Source organism: Schistocerca gregaria, chromosome X, assembly GCF_023897955.1.
Source record: "Schistocerca gregaria isolate iqSchGreg1 chromosome X, iqSchGreg1.2, whole genome shotgun sequence".
In the NCBI taxonomy this organism is placed as follows: domain Eukaryota; kingdom Metazoa; phylum Arthropoda; class Insecta; order Orthoptera; family Acrididae; genus Schistocerca; species Schistocerca gregaria.
In genome coordinates, this window is record NC_064931.1 from 108,046,582 (window position 1) to 108,067,973 (window position 21,392).

The 21,392-nt window shown below is 37.8% G+C and overlaps 1 protein-coding gene across 3 annotated transcripts in view; it reads left to right on the plus strand.

Annotated features, from left to right (window-relative positions):
- Nucleotides 1-21,392, plus strand: part of LOC126298512 (trafficking protein particle complex subunit 10) — a 147,752-nt gene that overhangs the window by 17,879 nt on the left and 108,481 nt on the right. For all 3 annotated transcript variants that reach the window (XM_049989859.1, XM_049989860.1, XM_049989861.1), the window contains 4 exons: nt 569-784; nt 7,317-7,502; nt 10,969-11,201; nt 16,826-16,932. In XM_049989859.1, coding sequence (XP_049845816.1) covers nt 569-784; nt 7,317-7,502; nt 10,969-11,201; nt 16,826-16,932 — 742 coding nt within the window. The remainder of the gene's footprint in view (nt 1-568; nt 785-7,316; nt 7,503-10,968; nt 11,202-16,825; nt 16,933-21,392) is intronic.

Genomic DNA, 21,392 nt, shown 5'->3' on the forward strand with positions numbered 1-21,392 from the left:
GAAAAATGCAAAAGTTCCATTGTTTGCAGGTGACATACTGTATAGTATATTATGGTAGATTTAGCATTTAGCATTCACAACTAATAGTGTCATGTGAGTCTTAACAAATATACATTTGTATTATTTTGAAATTTAGTACCATAGATGTAAACTAAGTGTAATGTAAGTGAACAATGTGTAATTCCTCAACTTAGTGGCATATGTCTTAGCTGTTTACTCTGTGTAAACTAATGTAAAATATTTGACACTTACTAATCAATCCTTTACAAATGTAAACTCCTTTGAGCCGAAAATTCATGTAACCTACAAAAGAGGTTAACATGTAGCAATACTTTCTCAGAAAAAAGTTAAACAAAGACCCTGCTAAAGACAGCCTATAAAGTGCTAAAGTGCTATAAAATGTTTGGGTGATAACAAAACTATAAAACTGTGTATTGCACAAGGCATAATTGCTCTCCAGTTCTGCTGAGTAAGCATGGAAAGTAGCTGAGCTACAACATCCTAAAGATTATTATTGTATATGTTAACCTGCACAAATAAAGTTACTCATAGTGAAATTTATTTCCAGTTAGCAATGCGTGCACTTCAGTTCCTACACATGTGTATCAGAGAGCTGGAAATCCTAGAAATCTCTACACCACCAGGTGCTGTAGCATGCTGGGTCTTCCTTTGTTGTCTTGAAGTCTTGCAGACATGTGAGAGTTGCCCAGGAAGTACAGATTGTGATAGTGGTGATTCCTATCCAGTGCATGCAGCAAGCCTCTGGGCCTATGCCCGTGATAAGGTAACTCATTGTAGTTGCACTAAGATACCTTGAAGATGTTCTCTGTTTATGCTAGTCTCTTATCTAACATACACATTTTACTTTGAGATAATTACAACAATCTAACCACTGATAATGTCTTCTACATATTTTGATTAGACAGTTCACTTGAATTGTCATAAGTATCCATACTAAATCGATTTTTTGAGGATTTCACATGGTTACTTAGCAGCCAGTAATTAAAGTTCCTATAATCCTTCACAGGTGTTAGTAACTTGTAGCTACCATAAAGAGAAGCTTATTTTCTATGTATTTATGTCCTTACATAAAAAAAATACCTAGAGTATGACACATTTTTTCAGGCAACACCTTTATGTTACTTTCAAATAATTTATCATCTCGTCTCATAGAGACCTATTGTCATATGATATATTTTGGTACTTAAACATTTTACATATTTTTATACTAAACAAAGTGTGTGTCACTATTCATTCTTGTGTTATGACTGTGTGAAGTTTCGTTTGTTTCAAAGTGAGAAAAACTATAAATAATGAAAGTCACAATTTATTGTGAGTTAGTGGCCAGTACTGTGACTGTCCTTAAAAAGAGGAGCCTCGGGGATGATCTCCAAGCATAACTGTGACAACAGTTTTTTGTGAGTGGTAAAGATTTTCTTTCAATATCTGTGAATTGTTCCAGAGGGTGATTCGTACACATACATGAATATAAATGGTAGACATCAAGATGCTAGTATCTGTGATATTGGGTACTGTCATTATGGCAACTGCTTCCAAATGTGGCCTTTATAAAAATGTGATTAAGGATGAGATTTGTTTGCAGCCACAACACTTTTGATAAGTATTCCCCATTGGTGTGAGGATGACTGTCTGGAAGCGACAGACAATAAACTCTGTCTAGTAAAGTGCACAGCGCTGCCATGGCATACCTCCTTCCAGCCATGTCGACAGGACTAGGTTGCCCTTACTCATCTTCACCTAGGCCACAGCCTTATGTCGTGAGGCTTCTTGCTCCAGCGAGAGGACCTTCCAATGTGTGGTGCTTGTGGCGTACAGATCACTGTGTGCCCCCTTTTTATTAGACTGTGTTTTGTTTCCCAACCAGAAGGCAGTGGCAGATGGTTCTGTGATTTGTCCAGCTTGTTTCCAAAATTTTAGGAAGATTTTCTTAATGTATTAACAAGGTGACTGTCTCTTCCAGTTTATTTGTAAGTGGTCAGGCAGTCACAGTTCCCTGTCCCATTCTTTTAGCTCTCCCATGGTTTTACTTCCGTTTTAATCCCATGTGTAGTACCTTCTATTTTTCCCCATTGTCTTATGATGTACGAGATAGTGGTTCAATGCAAGTGAGTGAATGATGCTTAGTAGACTTGTTGCTTAGTTTATCAGTACTGTATTCTGCATAAAGTGGCACACATCTGCAAGTAGTTGTCTGGCATTACAGGGGATACTTTGTTGTGTCTTACACTGCTTGTATCATCATAAAGTATTGTTAAGTTTGCTTGTTTTGTTGGATGGTAGGGGTAGGTCAGAAATAGTCCAGGGCAGGTTTTTTTTTATTATTTCTGAGTTTGCAAACTGAAAAGGAACAAATGTTGTTTTTATGTTACCTGGTATGTGTGCATCCTTGAAATGACGTTGGCCATGTTTCCATGCAAACTCACTAGGTGGCAGGGCTGTGCTTAGCAACACCTTTGTTTGGCTTCATGGTACATTAGTTGCAGTGACATAATGGAGATTGATTGTGAGCAAAGCTGCGTTAAGCTGTGGAAAACCCCCTAGTGAATCAAAGATAATGATTAAGCAGGCAAGGCACTTTCAAGAAGTAATGTTTTCGAGTGGCACAAAAGTTTTTTTTGAAGGCAGAGATTCAGTGCTAGACAATCCCAGAGCTGGTCACCTTGTACAGCACATACCAATGCAAATGTGGAGTGTTTCAGGCAGTTATTGCAAGAAGAGAGTCGTGTAACTGTGCATGCAATATCAGAAGTTAATTTGAATTATGATGTGTCTTGTAAGATTTTACGTGACAATTTAGGGAAATGGAAACTTAATGCAAAACTCATTGCTCACACACTAACTGATGAACCGAAAGAGGAAAGATAAAGAATTTCTCCTAAGGTACTGGATAGAGCCAGATATGATCCCATATTTGTGTCAAACATTATTGTTGACGATGGAAGTTGGTGCTACCAGTATGACCCTCACACGAAGCATCAAAGTGCTGAATGGCGGAGGTCTTGCTCACCAGCCTCAAAAAAAGTCAAATTGCAACCTTCAAGAACTGTCACAATGTAGATCATATTCTTTGACAGTAAATGATTAGTTCACAATGAATATGTCCCTCCTGGTCAAACAGTGAACCGAACACTTTATGTCAAACTCCTGAAACGTTTATGACAAGCAGTTTGACGTTGCTGCTCTGGTTTGTGGCTTTCTCAGGACTGGTTCTTACTGCATGACAATGCAAGACCCCATACTGCTTCATCTGTTACTGAGTATCTGGCCAGACATTCTGTTATTACCATCCCACATCCACCATATTTGTCCATCCTCTTGCCTTGTGATTTTTTTTCTTGTTCCTGCGAGCGAAAATACAATTGAAAGGAAAGCTTCATCAAGGTCTCACAGACATCCAACAAACTGTGAATGAGCTTACAAGCCTTGCAGTTGAAAATTTCCCTGCTTGCTTCCAAAACCTCCAGAAACATTGGCAACTGTGTATAGATAGCCAAAGGGACTACTTCAGCAGGAGCTAGGACCATTGCTTGGTAAACAGAATTGCCTGTTAAAATAAACATATCCTGCAACTTTTATAACAAAAGGAGTATAAATAAGAAACAGTTGGAGACCAAAGACAAAGTCGAACGGGAATCCATAATGTAGTGATTGAGATTATTCCATAATGTACCATTCACAAGCTACTGTATCCCTCAGTCCCATTTCTTATTTATATCTAGGTCTGAAAGTTTTGTCTCTTCTGTATATAAGATTTTAGGCAATTATTTATCAGATTCTGTTGTTGCATGCTGTCATAAAAAGTATTTAGGTCAACAATGGAAAGCCTAAAAGAAAAAAAGAAAAGAAAAAACTGGCTATGTCTACTTGTCTAGGCATTTAAAACATAGTCTCAAAGTGAAAGTATGACCTTATTTTCAAAAACGAAATTTATGTTTGCTAATAATATCACTGCTGCTAACATGTTGCACAAACCTGACACAAGGAAGTTTCCAGGACCTGAGAGGACTCAATGAAAAAGCATGTGAAAGGATGATCCGCAACACCAGGACCATCACCTTTTGTAAAGTAGCTTCACAGTAGGAAATTTTGTTCTGTTGGAGAAATCAGATTGATCAGTTACGGCATTGAATATATGAGCCGGGATATTATTTAACTGGTTAAAGCAGGATCTTAGCAGTAATCTTATAATATTGTCTGTACCTGTTGATCTTTCACTTTTAAAAGAAGTGACCATATACTTTCCTTGGATTTACTGTTACAGGTGTTGTAATTACCTCATGTAAAGGTGTAGTGAATGCCCTTTGGCATGTTCATGACTTTTCTTATATATGAATAATAATAATAATAATAATAATAATAATACTTTTGCGTTTTCTCAACAGCATTTACAAAATTCTTGATAAAGATTTCTGCTGTCATCTATGGATTGTGGACATTTCTATTTTGAGTTTTGTAAAATATCTTCAGTTCTATTGTAGTTCTTCATAGTTCTCACTCTTTATCATTTCCAACTTCATTTTTAAAATAAATTTTTGTTTTGAACTCATATAAAAGCTGCTAGATTGTTTAACTTTTCAGTTCTATTGAACAGATAATGACAGATACGTACAAAAGAGAATACAAAGCAAAAATATGGAAGATGGTTTGTAATTCTCTATTCAGTTAATGAAATGAATGCATAATGGCATTATTGGCCAGGAGACACCATCTGGGATTGTTCTACTTGGTCAAAGTCTTTCTATTTGACGCAAATTTGGTGACTTTTGCATTTTTGTGAAGAAGATGAGAAGAGATGAATAGCTGGATATGACTAAACAATATTACTGACAAGGCTTGCTCAGAATTAACTTCGAATTTGTGTGATGCACTTCACAATCCCTTAGCCAGTGCATACATTTTCACAGTGGATGTAAAATAACTTAATGGTTCTAATGATGGTCACTCAGTGTATTACATTGCTTTACCCTTTCTTGAAAACAGAAAAGGGTGACATGAAAATAATGTGTGCCTTTGAACTGGGTAATATTCCCAAAACAGGAAATAGCAGTGCCATGTGCAGTCTGATATGAATGTAGACAAGCAGTGGTTGTGCTATTTAGCAGCCTTTTAGAAATAAAGATGATTTTGTAACTGTTTATGTTGACAGTACAATGTTAAGTGCAGTGGCAATAATCCAGGTTCTAATTAAATTTTCAGAAGAGTAGAATAATTTTTTGTGATTTATCATTTGGTCTGGAATTGCGTCCTGAGTGTCCATAACATGCACCAAGGTGGTAGGTTATTTGAGTCTGTTTCATTACTTGCTGTGTGACAGGTTGGTACACTTACACAAAATCTTCATCATGCAAAATTTAGTTAACGGTGATTTTTTAAATTACATACTATTTTTGGGATGAATGCTAGAGATTCTTGGTATTGTTTTGTCGGTGGGTAATGAGTCACATTTCCATTTGGACAGTGATGTAAATACTAAATTTTGGGTAACAGGAAAGCCACACTGCTTCCTCCAGAGTACACCAGTGGTGAGTTTAGATAATGATGTAATATCTTGATTATTCAGATCATTGGGCTAAATATATTAAAAACAAAGATTCCAAGACTTACCAAGCGGGAAAGCGCCGGTAGACAGGCACAATAAAATAACACACAAACACACACACACACAAAATTTCGAGCTTTCGCAACCGGCGGCTGCTTCGTCAGGAAAGAGGGAAGGAAGAGGAAAGATGAAATGATGTGGGTTTTAAGGGAGAGGGTAAGGAGTCATTCCAATCCCGGGAGCGGAAAGACTTACCTTAGGGGGAAAAAAGAATAGGTATATACTCGCGCGCGCGGGCGTACACACGCACACCCATACATACACAGACACAAGCAGACATATTTACGTCTGTGTGTGTGTGTGTGTGTGTGTGTGTGTGTGTGTGTGTGTGTGTGTGTGTGTGTGTGTGTGTGTGTGGGCGCGCGCGCGCGATATACCTATCCTTTTTTCCCCCTAAGGTAAGTCTTTCCGCTCCCGGGATTGGAATGACTCCTTACCCTCTCCCTTAAAACCCACATCCTTTCATCTTTCCTTTTCCTCCCCTCTTTCCTGACGAAGCAGCCGCAGGTTGCGAAAGCTCGAAATTCTGTGTGTGTGTTTGTGTGTTTTATTTATTGTGCCTATCTACTGGCACTTTCCCGCTTGGTAAGTCTTGGAATCTTTGTTGTTGAATGCATAAAACCAGTATTTTTTGTTGTTGTCGTCTTCAGTCCAGAGACTGGTTTGATGCAGCTCTCCATGCTACTCTATCTAATGCAAGCTTTTTCATCTCCCAGTACCTACTACAACCTACATCCTTCTGAATCTGCTTAGTGTAGTCATCTCTTGGTCTCCCTCTACGATTTTTACCCTCCACACTGCCCTCCAGTACTAAATTGGTGATCCCTTGATGCCTCAGAACATGTCCTACCAACTGATCCCTTCTTCTGGTCAAGTTGTGCCACAAACTTCTCTTCTCCCCAATCCTATTCAATACTTCCTCATTAGTTATGTCATCTACCCATTTAATCTTCAGCATTCTTCTGTAGCACCACATTTTGAAAGCTTCTATCCTCTTCTTGTCCAAAATATTTATCTTCCATGTTTCACTTCCATACATGGCTACACTCCATACAAATACTTTCAAAAACGACTTCCTGACACGCAAATCTATACTCCATTTTAACAAATTTCTCTTATTCAGGAACTCTTTCCTTGCCATTGCCAGTCTACATTTTATAGTCTCTCTACTTCGACCATCATCAGTTATTTTGCTCCCCAAATATCAAAACTTCTTTACTACTTTAAGTGTGTCATTTCCTAATGTAATTCCCTCAGCATCACCCGATGTAATTAGACTACAGTCCATTATCCTCGTTTTGCTTATGTTGATGTTCATCTTAAATCCTCCTTTTAAGACACTGTTCGTTCCGTTCAGCTGCTCTTCCATGTCCTTTGTTGTCTTTGACAGAATTACAATGCCATTGGCGAACCTCAGTTTTTATTTATTCTCCATGGATTTTAATTCCTACTCAGAATTTTTCTTTTGTTTCCTTTACTATTTGCTTAATATTAAAGTTGGTAGTTGACTTCCATTATTTGAAAAAATGGCACCTCTTACTTTACTCCATCTATTACTTTGCCCTTGCACATTTATTTGGCTAATGTGGTGTACAATTAGGAAAAGTTGAAATTAGGTAATTTTAGTTGCTTTCATGAAAATATTGTTAATGCTACATTAATCAGTCACCACAACTAGTAATTTTTGCATTTACAGCTGAGAGAACTGGGTGAATTGTGTGGTCTTACGCCAGGTTTGGAACCTACAAGTGAGCAGCTTCATACTGTAGTGCTACTTTCAGCTGGTATGGGAGATCCACCTCCAGGCATCAAACAGCCAACGCCCACTGACAAACTGAAAGAAGCTCTTTCATCAAAAGAAGCTTTTAGGAAACATTATCTGGTTAGTTTAATGCTTGATTTGTTTGTTGCATGTAAATTAAAAAAAAATCAATCATTTTAAAGGGTACTTTACACACTCACATATTGGCACTGACTCATTTGTACAGTCAGTGTTCATACAGACAAATCGTTAAGAGTAAATGAATCACCAACTGAAAAGTTTGTCTGCGTTACTGTCTGTGTTCAGCCTGTGTTGAGTTGGGCATTGCTTGAATAGATGCAGACCAGAGTAAATACTTTAGCACTTCATATATGGCATGACACGTTTCCAGAAAGATGTGGCTCAACAAGGAAGGTGATAAAACAGCATAAAATTTTGGATCAACAAAACTTCTGCTAGTTGCCAAGTACCTCAATGTTACTGTAGGTCACTCATAAGCACTTACTGATTCTTCTCATTACAGAACCATTTCTCCTTATATGCAGTGTGCAAGAGAGTTGTGCGTGGTTGAAGCCACTCTTTTGTCCATATTCTCCATACTGGTCTTCTTCTTTATATAACTCCCAAAGTATTAGTACAACACAGAATAATTATCTTATAAGTTCATTTAATTAATATGGCCATGGCCAGAAAATACTCTGCACTATCAGACTACTGCTTCTGGACTGTGTGAACTTGTGATTGAAAGGTGTGAATGTGAATTGAGTACTGCAGACAAGATGCGCAAATAGTCATTGAGGACATGATGGGCTTCAACAAACCTGAGCGTGTAAATGACCCTTCACATATTTGTAACTTTTACAATGAAGAATATATGTCTAAGTAGCTGCCAAGAATAAGAACTAAATATTGGGAACCGACTAAAAGAAAGTCTTTAAAGCCAATAATTCGCTGTAGAATAATTTCATTACAGAGGCATGGAGTATGACAAGTGAGCATCTTAAAACAGAGTTAAGTTCACCATGGAGTCTGATCTACTGCATCTGTAGCTTTGTAGGATAGTCATGTAATGTGATGTCAACAGTGTTCAAACTTGCAGAAGTCTCCATGGGGCTGTGCAAGAACAAATAGCATTAGTCAAACATATGATGGAAATGTTCCTTGATTCCAAGGTAAAGAACAATTCAGGTAGAAACTGCTTCATGTTTGGAGTGAAGCTACTTCTTTGAGCCATAAAAAAAGTAACATTTTGTTATAGAACTGTGGAGATATATCTGACAGTGTGGCCTTGTCTATAGAATAATTAATAAAATGTAACAAGGTTAATTCATTACTAAAATGCAGATCAATGACACTGAATGTTTAGCTAAGCTTGGGGACAATGTATTCCATTACTTACCAAATGTGACATGCACTCACATGTGTACACAAACAGTTACATTGTTCCCAGCTGGCCTGCAGTCTTTAAATTAAGTAAACCTATTTGTTAATGAATATTCAGGCCTGTGCAGTGTTCATCATGGAATGGGTTGGTTGTGGAAACTGCATTAAAGCAAGTGCATAGGTATCAGGGGAAGTAATGTACAGAATATAAGACAAACAACAAATGGTAAAACACTGACAAAAAAATCTCAAGTTAAAATGAAACAGTAATTGTTGCAGAGCAGAAAATAGAGAGAACATGTTAGTTGAAGGGATGAATGAGGCAATGGTGGGATGACACATATTTTTTAAAAAAGTTAACATAGTGTGTTGGTGGCTTTACATACAGTACTGGTCATCAAAACTGCAGGGTGTAAAATTTAGTACACAGTGCTGCCACCTCTTGCAGCAACAGTGGCTCTAACCTGGCTTGGCATGGAGTCCAACTGAGCACGGCTGACAGATAGGGTTATGTCATTTCATGATACTTCATCATAGTCATGTTGTGTCAGTCTCTCAGCAACCCATGACCACATAAGTTCCGTGGGTGGTAGATCTGGAGAATATGCTGGCCATGGCGATAGTCGAACTCCCTCTGTCGTGGGGTAGGGCAGGAGAGTAAGGGCAGCATGCTGCCTCGTGCTGTCTTCTCAACAGATAATGTCACACAGACCTCAAAGACAAGGCTTAGCCGGCAGCATCAACATGTAAAACAAAACAGCTGCTATGCAGTTTACTGACTGCAGAGGTTTCGTTGTATGCCCAATGGAACCCTATACCACTATGCCATTTGCTAGGACCCTGTGATAATGATTAGTGACATCTGTCAGTGTTCATTCCCCTCAGAGTCTCCTCCCATTGGACCCATTGCATGCTGTACACAGAACTGGGACTTGTCAGAATGGGTGACGTGGTGCCAGTCCTGTGTCCATTGTTTTCGTAGTCCACACAACTGTTTTTCCCCTCTCTGCTGTTGTGTAAAGGGAAGCCTATTGCTTTACTGACAGCCTTTGGTACTCTAGATGCCTTTGCACTCTTTCTTACTGGAAGCCAGCCCACATCCTGACACAATATCCATGATGTGGTTGTATGATCCCACACAGCTTAGTGAACAATATGCCTGTTTTCTTGGATGCTAGTCATGTGAGACCACAAGTTCCTGCATGGGATTTAGTATGGCTTCCTAAACCAGTCAGTTACTTGTTTCCATGGAAGTCACAGGATCCCAACTGACATGAGAAGTAATATTGCAGAACAGTAAACCACAGTCCCTACAGGCTACAATCTTGCAGAAAGTAAACCACTACAGACTACAATCCTGTTTCTGTTAAATTCTGATACATGCTGGTAGACATTTCTTTTTCTTGTACAAGGCATAACATGATGTTTTCACAAACAACTAATTTCTGATTGAGAAACCTGCTGTGTAATTTTTTTGTATACAGAATGTAGATGTTGTGGTTGCACTGAAATGCTAATCATTTGCATGCCCAAGCATATGGTACACTTCATAGCAACTTGATGTTTGCTGCATGTCACTTTCATGGTCTTGCAGTTTTATTGGTCAAGAGAGTAAATGGTGTTGACATAATTATAGCAGAACTTTCGGTAAAGAAAAGCTGATGTAGAGAGAACTCTGTACATAGCTTTGTAATACTGGCATCAATAAGTGAGAGCACCTGACTTTGTGATCTTCGTGATATTAACCATAGTTATACACAGATTTTGCATTAGTTCTGTTTTTTTTGTATTGAAATACACACATTAATTTATTTTAAACTTTTTAGTCTTGTCTAAATTAAATATACTCAAAAAATCATTTTTCATTTTGTTATTGTAAACTGCCATTATGTAAATATTGTCTGTGGAACACTAGTTTTGTCATTTTTGATACATACAGTGCATTTATAAAACTTCAAGAATGAAAGACTAGGATAACCATATGGATAATATTGGCATTATTACCTCTTACTATTTGTCTGATAATACTTTCACATTATTGTGAAGGGTATACAGATTTAGTAGTGATGAATCAATTTTGAGTGAGTGATAATGATGTAAGTATAATCAGCAATGGCACATGAAGATTTAGGGGAAAAGTAGTTCCATATGTGCAGTAACTTACTAGAAGCGCTTGCTAATAACTTTTAATTTCTGTGTCTAGGAGCTTGCTGAACTTGCAATGGGGACATTCAAACATATTGGTAGATTTCGTTCAGCTCGCATGGTTGGCAGAGACCTTGCTGATTTTTATATAAAAATGGAGGAGCCACATAAAGCAAGTGTTTTTCTTGCTGAAGCATTTTTACAGTATGAAGAGGAAGGCTGGTTGAAGTTAGCGGCTGAAACACTGTTGGAACTTGCTTCATGTTACAAGAAGACTGATATAGTTGACAGGTACTGTAGTGTTTTTAATTGTTGTTTGATTCCTTCAACAATGTTGGTTTTGTCTGAAATTTCGCTCCAGTAGATCAATGTGTTTTTTGTTTTGTTTGTACTGCCTGTAAAAACAAAAAAAGGAGGAAAAAGTAAAATAAAAATAATAGTCAAATGAAAATAGTTCTGTGTAACACAAAATCCTGTTGAGGTGTGCCAGTATGCTATTTCCGCACACCTGTTCTGTTATCCATTGGCCTCCTGCATGAAAATGAACACGGGTGGTCTGTCATTCTATCTAGAAAATTAAATTATTGTTCTATATCTTTACACTTATATCTAAGGAGAGACCCTTGCATAATAAGCATGCTGATTGCAAAAATCTGCCCGCATTTCGTGGTCGTGCGGTAGTGTTCTCGCTTCCCGTGCCCGGGTTCCCGGGTTCGAATCCTGGCGGGGTCAGGGATTTTCTCTGCCTCGTGATGGCTGGGTGTTGTGTGCTGTCCTTAGGTTAGTTAGGTTTAAGTAGTTCTAAGTTCTAGGGGACTGATGACCACAGATGTTAAGTGCCATAGTGCTCAGAGCCATTTGAACCATTTTTACAAAAATCTAAATCTTCAAATATGACTACTTGTTGTTTGAGGTTGTTGGTATGCATCAATTTCGATAAGACGCAAACAGTGCTGATGGTCCAGTGCAGTTCAGTATAGATAGTTGTTTAAGAGCAGTTCACAGGTTTACTTTCACCAACTGCCACATTACCCTCAGGCTTGGGGAAGCTGCAAACAGTGAGGTGTTGACAAACATGAGACATAGGCCACAGTGCAGAAGTTCATGTGAGCTGTAAGGTGGGTTAATGATGTCAAATTGGCACTAAATTTCACCAATCATGCCCAGTGCCACTGTGGATTTGTTACATAATGGGAATGTCATCACATCCCTTGTTACCCATATTTCACACTTTTTCTTTGATGCCTCTGTGATAGAGGTCAGAACCCAGACATCCAGATATGAAAACGTGGTCTTCTTCTGAATGGCAGAGGAAAACATTCCAGTCACACCACTGCTCAGAATTAACATGGAAAGGGCTCTTGGGGATGACGTAAAGGATGTCGATGAAACTTCACCTTCCATCAAGGCACTGATTCCTACACATTTTGGGGTTGAAAACTACAGTTCACAGGGTTCTGATCAACATGCCGACTTTCTTGACAATGTTAACCTCCCTGCCACTCGTGGAAGTTCCAAACACACTCTAAGAACATTGTGCGACTGCAACTCTGCTCATTGTGATATAATCCCTATGAAGTATAGTGAGACCCCAATTTTTGATCTGGTATTTAGTGTGGAAACACTAGGGATAATTAAAAACCATTTGATGAAATTAGAAAGTGATCTGAAGCAGCAAAAGGTGTTAATGTTTTTTTCAGTCCTGTGCCATCCTGTGGTGTGATCACAGGGATGCAGCATTGACATGTGCATGAATAAAATGGCAAAAGGTCCCTCTAAGACACCCTCAACCCCCTAGCCTCTGTTTGGCAACACTCTTTTGTTGCCACCCACACAACTTTGGTGAGGAAGTTAAAAATACAGCTTTCAGAGACTTTGAAAGGTATTCAGCATCACGGCTGCTCTAGTGCCAGAGGACAGTCAAACCTGTTGAATGGATTGCCTAACCCTCATGCACTACAGCAGCCATGAAGCCAAATGGATGTCGAAGTTTCTGACAGGTACATTTTTAACATGCGCAAGAAAGGTGCATGGGTGGTGCTGCGGGTGTTGCCAAACTGGAGGGGAGGGTCTTACAAGGACTCTTCGTGGTATTATTTACACACGTATTAATGTTGCACACCCCTGTGATCATGGCACAGGAAAGGAGGGGGGCAGGGTTGAAGCAGGAGAGCTGAAAAAGCATAAAACACCCTTTCCTACTTCAAACCACATTCAGATTTTGTCGAATAGCTTTGAACGGTCCCTGGTGGTTCTAGCCTGTATACCAGAGCAAAAATTGTTGCAGTACACTTCAGACGGGTCAAACCAACCATGTTAAGTGTGATTGCAGCCTCCCCTCCCCTCCCCCCCCCTCCCCCGATGTCTTTAGAATAGGTTTGTAACACCCAGGGGTGGCAACAGTGTCTAACATTGACCTGTTGCTCATCACTCTGTGAACGTTGTTTTCGACTGTGAAATGTGTAGGAATCAATGTGCCAGTGGAAGGTGCAGTTTCATTGGTGTTCTATATGCCATCCTCATGAGGGCTTTCTGTGTTGATTCTGAAATTTTTTCCTCAGTCGCCCATAAGAAAACCATGCGGTTTCAACACTAGCTGTTCTGGTTCAGACCTCCATCACAGAGGTAGCAGAACAAGGAGTAAAGTGTGGGTAACGACATTCTCATCATGTGATATGCCCCAGTGGCATTGGGCAGAATTGTGGTGCAATTTGGTGCCAATGTGACATCATTTACCCACGATAGAGCTCGCATGAATTTCTGAGCTGTGGCCATTTCATCACATGTCGACACCTTGCTGTTTTAAAGTGTTGCTGAGCCCGAGGGTGACGTTGCCGGACACCACACTTTTACACCACGAGAGAAGGAGATTGTAGCCACCTTTCAGACAAATTTCAAACTTATGCATCACAATGGGAAGCAGTTACAGGATTTTGATCAAGTGGTCCATCTATTGTGTTGCACAGTGTCTTGTTGCATTATGAGTGTGTTAATTAATTAATCTTGAATAATAATGTTTCCTTGTTGTTTTCTGAGCTTTCAGAATCAACACAGAAAGGCCTCATGAGGATGGCATATAGAATACCAATGAAACTGCACCTTCCACTGGCACATTGATTCCTACACATTTCACAGTCGAAAACAATGTTCACAGAGTGATGAGCAACAGGTCAATGTGTCTGTTGATACAGTAGTGTGTACAAAATTCAGTTTTTGGAACAGTTTGAGATTGTGATTAGCAAATGCTTGATCTGTTAAGACGGTGTTAAGTAAACCCTTGCTTAGTTTCATATAAAAATGGGAATTTTTGTTTAGTTACACTTCGGAAAATTTTCTCCGTCATACACTTCATTGCCTCATATCAGTAAATCCAAGAATTTTTGTGATTTGAATTTTTTAAAGTACTGTGTTTGAAATTAATGAATGTGAGATAATTTTGCTATTTTTCCAACAGAAATAGCATAATGAAAAATCTTTTCTCTGTGTGAAAGTGGGTCTTCTATAACTGCATAAATAATGGCAGGTTGTTCAATGCAAATTAGCTTAGTGAGGCAGCACATGGAAAAAATGGCTTGTCTTGGGAAAAATTTGATTGTATACCTGTCTTTTGGGAACCATGACAGTCTCAAAGCTCATTAAAATATTTTCAAGTACTAGGAAAGGCTCTGTGGAAGATAGACTATTCACACTTTAACTTGTGCTTCATTGCCGTGGAAAGGAATTGTGCTTTAATGGACTGAGAACCATCATGTAGTTGTGTTTTGACAGTCTACATGCCTGTTGATAGTGAAACAGTGCTCAGTTTTTCAGTGGGGCTGCTACACCTTTCACCTGATTACAGGGAGTGTGGGCTATTGACATGGAGTGAAGTAGTACTAAAGAGGTACCTTAGTAACATGTAACTTTTAGAATTTTTATTGCACTTTGTCGTATTTGATTTACTAAAAAAAAGAAACTTTGTGTCTGCTGCCTCTGTTTATCCTGCTGCACAAAAAAAATTGATCTGTTTTAAAGTTTGTAAAACTCTGCCACTAGTTCTTGATTTCCACATGCAAACTGAATTACTCACACAGCTAGAGCAACCTATGTTCTTTCATTGAAATTTCAGTTTTAAATTTCGTGGTTTGTTCTGTGAGAGGAGGAGAAACATTGAAGAAACTACCTCAGTTTAAAGAGCATTAAATGTTAGGGGAAATATATGCTACATTCTACATGGGCTCTAAATTGGTGCCCTCTTCATTGTTGTAGCTTCTGCTGCCATGAACTTACGAGAAATTAAAAGTTAAGGATGATACCCTTCTGGTTTAAAACAATTCAACATTCTGAACTTCAGTGAACTTATTGTGACACCATGGACAAATATATCTTATATCATGGACTACGGTATGAAAAATCTAAAAACGGCTAATGTCATGTTGGGAAAGACTGCCCCTTTAATATTAACTCCAACATTACAGACTTATCTGAACGTATTTTGTTACTGCCATGTTAATATAGGGTTATGCACTACTTACATGTAGTATTATTAATTATTGATGTTTCACCATATGATAAATAAATGTAGTGTGATGAGGGCCTCCTGTTGCAAGTCTTTAGATTTGATGCCACTTTGGCGACTTGCACGTCGATGGGGATGAAATGATGATGATTAGGACAACACAACACCCAGTCCCTGAGTGGAAAAAATATCTGACCCAGCCGAGAATTGAACGCGGGCGCTTAGGATTGACAGTGTAGCATGTAAAAGCTAAAAAAATTCAAAAAAATTAAAGCTTCCTCTAGTTTTTAGAATAGTGTTTCCATCTGTTGTAAAGATAGCCTTATCAAAGATCCATTTATCTGAAACCAAGCCTAAAAACATTACCAACAGTGCATGTGCTTGCCAGTGCAGTTACAGAAGTGTGCTTCTCAGTATGTCTTCCATTTCCTATTAACCATTACCTGAGGCAACGGAGTTAAGTATTTGTCACCTCATCATGTCCTGGTAGTGAGTTGGTTGGTAGTTCACCATCTCCGGTGGAGAAAAACTCAACAGAAAACAAAAATTGAAAAAGAGTAAATACAAAGCTGCTGGTAAACCTTTTGGGTTGTGAGGTTGTGGTCCAAGAAACTCTTCCGTTCCCAGTGTTTCATCCAGGACATCTTCAGAGGTGCTCCTCCGCTGAGTCTTGCTGACTGACTTGTGGGACGTCCAAGAGAGACATATATACTGTAAGGAAAGGGGCCTGGTCGAAGTAACACACGATGAGCAGAGATAATCCTTGTCAAAGATAAAACTTAATTATCGATTGTCGTCTTGTTAAAGATAAAATTGTCTAGCGATTCTGCAGAGCTACTGTCCATATGTCACTAAGTTTCATTGACTCCTCTTTTCTATTAAAATTATCCTTATGCTTATAAATCTTAATGACTTATCTACATAATTGTGGATAATAATTTGACGTTGTAGTCCTGGATGAAATGTCAGGAATGGAAGAGGTTCTTGGACCACGACCTTACAGCCTGAAAACTTTACCAGCAGCTATGTCATCCAGTCGTGAAAGCCTTCATTCTATGAGTAAATACAAAGCCAACATGAACTTCGTTAAACTGTAAACTGTCAAAATCACATTCATCTGAGAATAGAAGGGAATGTTCTACCCCCCACCCCCCAGTCAGTTTCTCTCTCTCTCTCTCTCTCTCTCTCTCTCTCTCTCTCTCTCTCTCTCTCTCTCTCTCTCTCTCACACACACACACACACCCACACACACGCATGCCTGTCCTGCATTTCTCCTTTCTCTCTCACATGGTTCTCACTTTACTTTGGTGGGGAAAAAAAATGGATTGAGAGATACACAATTAGCATTCTTCAACTTTTATCTCATAGTAACAGTTACAGTTCCTCTTCAATTTCATTTTTTTTCTTTTTTTTCCAGGTTTATCAGAACCTGTGCAAAAATAGCAGGTGCAAAAGACCTGAATTGTCAGACCAGAATATTCTATTTTGATGAAATGATGAGTGCGCTTATAAAATTTAGCAGTGGTAAGCAACAGATTTTTTGCATTATTATTTTTTCTTGCAACACATGGTGTAAAAAAGGGAACTAACTCTAATCTAATTATGCATGAATAATCAGCTTGAGAGAATGGAAAATGTAACAGCATGCTAGTGTAAACTATTGAATAAGAGTTTGCCTAATTTACTTTTGCATTATACTTGTTTTTGAAGAGTTTTGTAAGCTGTGAAAGTTAACAGTTGCTTTTCTGACAATGCTTTTCCAGGTTGTCCTGTTTTGGCATCTAATTTGCCATCTAGGATTTTTATTTATTATCTTATGTCAAATAGTCTATGTCTACCAAGAGATGTTCATCCTGAGGGTATTCTGTATGCATGTGATGGGTTTTTCTTTCTTCCTGAGCTTGAAGTATCCTTGTAATCCAACGATGTCTCCTAACGTTAATGTTGGGTGTGATTTGTGCCACTTCACATAAACTGTAGACTTGAGTGTTTGTTAGTTTTCTCAATTCTGCTGTGACTTGATGTTGGATTCCTCCAAATAGCGTTCTCAAAATATTACTTCCAAATATTGTTGGTTTTACTTCTTTCAAATTTGTCAATGTCCAATTCTCATTGACATATTTTAGAACAGGTATGATAAGAATTTTACGTATTTGTTTGGTTCTCTTTCTAGAGATGAGGCTGCTTCTTATAATGCCCAGCAGTGCAAGATAACAGCTATATGTGTCCAACAAAATGTTCTCAGTTTACAAGGAACGTCATTTTGAGTAAAACACTCGAGCTTTCGATAGCTGTCTCCACCGTCATCATCAGTTGTGAAAGTCACTGACTACCCGGGCTGGCACAGTGTTGTGTTTATGTAGATGCAATGGCAGCTTTTCCTTATATTTTCGTAATTGATACTGTTGATTCCTGTTGATAATGCAAACTGATTTGAGCATATGATGATTCAATATGCTATCCAGTCAGTCTTTCAATTATGTTGTGTGACATAGGGATATTATATAATGTATGTTGCCATTAGAGGTATAAAGAAACCGAACTCTTCGGATAAAATATTGGTCATTGTTACAAAGCCTATAGAGGTATTCCTAATGATAATCTTATCTAATGCTTTGTGGATTTCTGTGGTTGCTGTTGACAATGGTCAAAGGCATGACATGAGAATTTGGAGCTGGTATTCAAAAACTCCCTGTGGAGTTTCAAATTGTTCAGCAGAATAAATTTAGTGATTGTGTAATGCCTATAACAAATTGTATCCATTTTGACGCAAATTCAGTGTCTGCAGTAAAGCAAGGCCCAGTATCAGTCCCAACAAGATAATTTCGTACATTCAAACTGTGTCCAAAAGGAATATTTTAGTGAGGTGACTTATACAGCTGTCAGATACTTGAACTGCATTGTGGCTGTTAGCTGTATGAATTATTCTTTTTATTTGCTGGCTTCAGCCCTAGTGACCATCATCACAGGAAGACTTTCAACAAAAATGAAATATGTAATGTATGCACAAGATAAAGTAAATAGGTTAACAAGTATGTGAGAGAATTCTATGAAAGTACTATCAAAAGAAGTAAAACAGATGGCGAAGCACTTGATCTTTCCTGTAGATGAATTGAAAGTTTTCAAAGTCACAAGGTGTTTACTTAACCATATGTAGTACATCATGACTTAAACATCAAATGAATTTGGCCCCACTACAGTTCACAACTGTGTATGAAAAATAAAGCTGAAATACTGATCACAGTTAAGCAGAGACTGTCAATTAACACATTAAGAACTTTCAAGCATACCACGTGAATATGTTGTATCACATTCAATATATGTTACATACAAAGATCTACACTGCCAGCAATCAGAGAGGTGGATGAAAATACACATATGTCTGAGAAGTATATTACAATGTATCAATGTTGTCTACTGTATGAAGACACAGTTTTTGTGGAAACACAATGAAAATATCACTCAAAGAGTAGTGCTTATGAATAATGGGTTACCTAAAGTGTAATATTGTAACTTACATCCTATATGTACAAATGTTTTAGGTAGAAAAATATATATATATTAAAAACAAAGATTCCAAGACTTACCAAGCGGGAAAGCGCCGGCAGACATTCTGTGTGTGTGTTTGTGTGTTTTGTTCATGTGCCTGTCTGCCGGCGCTTTCCCGCTTGGTAAGTCTTGGAATCTTTGTTTTTAATATATTTTTCCCATGTGGAAGTTTCTTTCTATTTTATATATATATATATATATATATATATATATATATATATATATATATATATATATAATGATGTACAGGCCTGATGTGTAAATCATTCACGTACCAAGGTTTAGGCTATTGATTTTGATGATTTCACTGACTATTGCCAGATATCTAGATATGAGATAACTGATTAGTGTCTGTGTTTTAGGTTGTATGGTAATACAATTTCAAATTTTTGTTATTGCTCAACGTTCCTTTAGACAGTATCATACATATGCTCCTGTATTGTCCAATACCACACTGGCAACATTGTAATTTAGAAATGATAGAGAACTTCACTATAGTTCTAAACTTGAGTGAGAAGGTTTCTGATGTTTTAAAATTAGTTCTATGGCCTTCAATGAGGAAGAAGCATGTAGGCCTAATTATGACACTGTTAAACTTGACAGTTGCTTAGCTGTTCTTTATACTTAAGAGGAAATAGTGCTCAACATGTAGGTCAGTGGTGCCGGAGGTTTGTCATTATTAACCCCTAGCTTAAGTGATATAGTATCCATTATTTAAATGGTTGCTACCTGAGATTCAGGTTCATACTACAATAGAATCTTCGCTAGTTTTTTTGTCTGTATAGTTCGTGCTGCTACATTTAAAGTGAACATGTCGTTCTGATGTTTCTATACAGGTTTTTGTCATTGTACAAATGTACCAGTATTTACTTACCAGAGAAAGTTGTGCTCTTGACATTGCCAATTGTTCTTGTCAGCCAATGTAGTGAAATAATACTAATGGTATGCTTCGTCAACATACACGGCAGTTCATACTTATTGATTATCTTATGTTGTCCCCGATTTTTGTCATCTGTATACTTATGTTAGTAATGTTTGTAATTTTAAATTATTGCTGCTCAGTACCTAGGTTGTATCATTACTGATTGGCAGTTGATGTAAAAGTTCTATAATATTACAATTGGAAACTGTTGCCGTTTATCTACATAATGCTCTTTCAGAAATTAACAGATGAGTTCATGTAACTTTATACATTGTATTATACACAATGTATCATTAAATTATCTTGTACTTAATGAGTGTACAAAACTCTGTGTTCTTAATTCTGATATAACCTTATAGTTGCAAGTATTATAAATGATGTAGTTTCATGATATGTATGTTACTGATAACTAACAGATTTATTGCTAAGGTATTGACTGGAAATTTATGATTTACAAAACATTAGAGTCCTATTGTGGGATCTATGCCTGTATGGATTGTAAGTTAGTATATTACTATTCATATATCCTATTTCTCATAAGTACTAATTTTTGAGTGATATTTTCGTTGTTTCCATGAATACTGTGCCTCTACACACTGTTGACAACACTTACACTTTCTAATATTATCTTTTAAGGTATATGTATATCATTTCCACTTTTCTGGTTGCTGACAGTGTCTCTCTCTGTATATAACTTTAATCAGATATGATAGGGTGTACTTTGCATTGTATTGTACGGAGTTCTTACATACGTACGTGTACATTGATGGTCTCTATTTAACGGTGATCAGTTCTCACACTATTTCTTTCATACTCAGTTGTGTGTTATAGTAAGGGTATTTTTTTCTGCTTTGAGTTGTGATATGTAACATATGGTTAATTAAACATCATGTAACATTGAGGACTTTGTCTTCATTTAAATGAAAGATAAATTGCTTGTACATCTAATGTATTTCCTGTGATGATGGTTGCTAGGACCAAGACTGGTAAAGAATAGAGAATAATTTATACATCTTACAGCTAAAATGAAGTTCTTCCTCTGTAAGGGTCATGGCACTTAATTTTATAGTGTTATTGAACTGACCGCTCAGCAGACACCAATGCCTTACTTTAAAGGTTTGCCATATAATGTATTTTTCTGTTTAACTCGGTGTATGCACAGATGGATAGCTGAATAATTTTTATTGTACATGTTTAAATTTTTGAAAGTTCTGCTAGTCAAGCTCAAAATAGAGAAGACTAGCTCTGTGCTGGTGTGCCAATTGCAGTGTCATCAAGACATACCACCAATGCAACAGACATCAGGGCATGAATAAAACCTTGCCACACAACCTCCGAGCGAGGAAAGCAGAAACAGAAAGACCCAAGCTCCGTGCCCCAACATAATTACTGAATTACCACAGCTAGGAAAGAGGCACTGATGGGACCGATAAATAAGGCAAATGCGTTCATACACCCAGAGTCACCATGTTATAGGTGCAGGCTCAACCCTTCAAGTAATGAGAATTTTGGA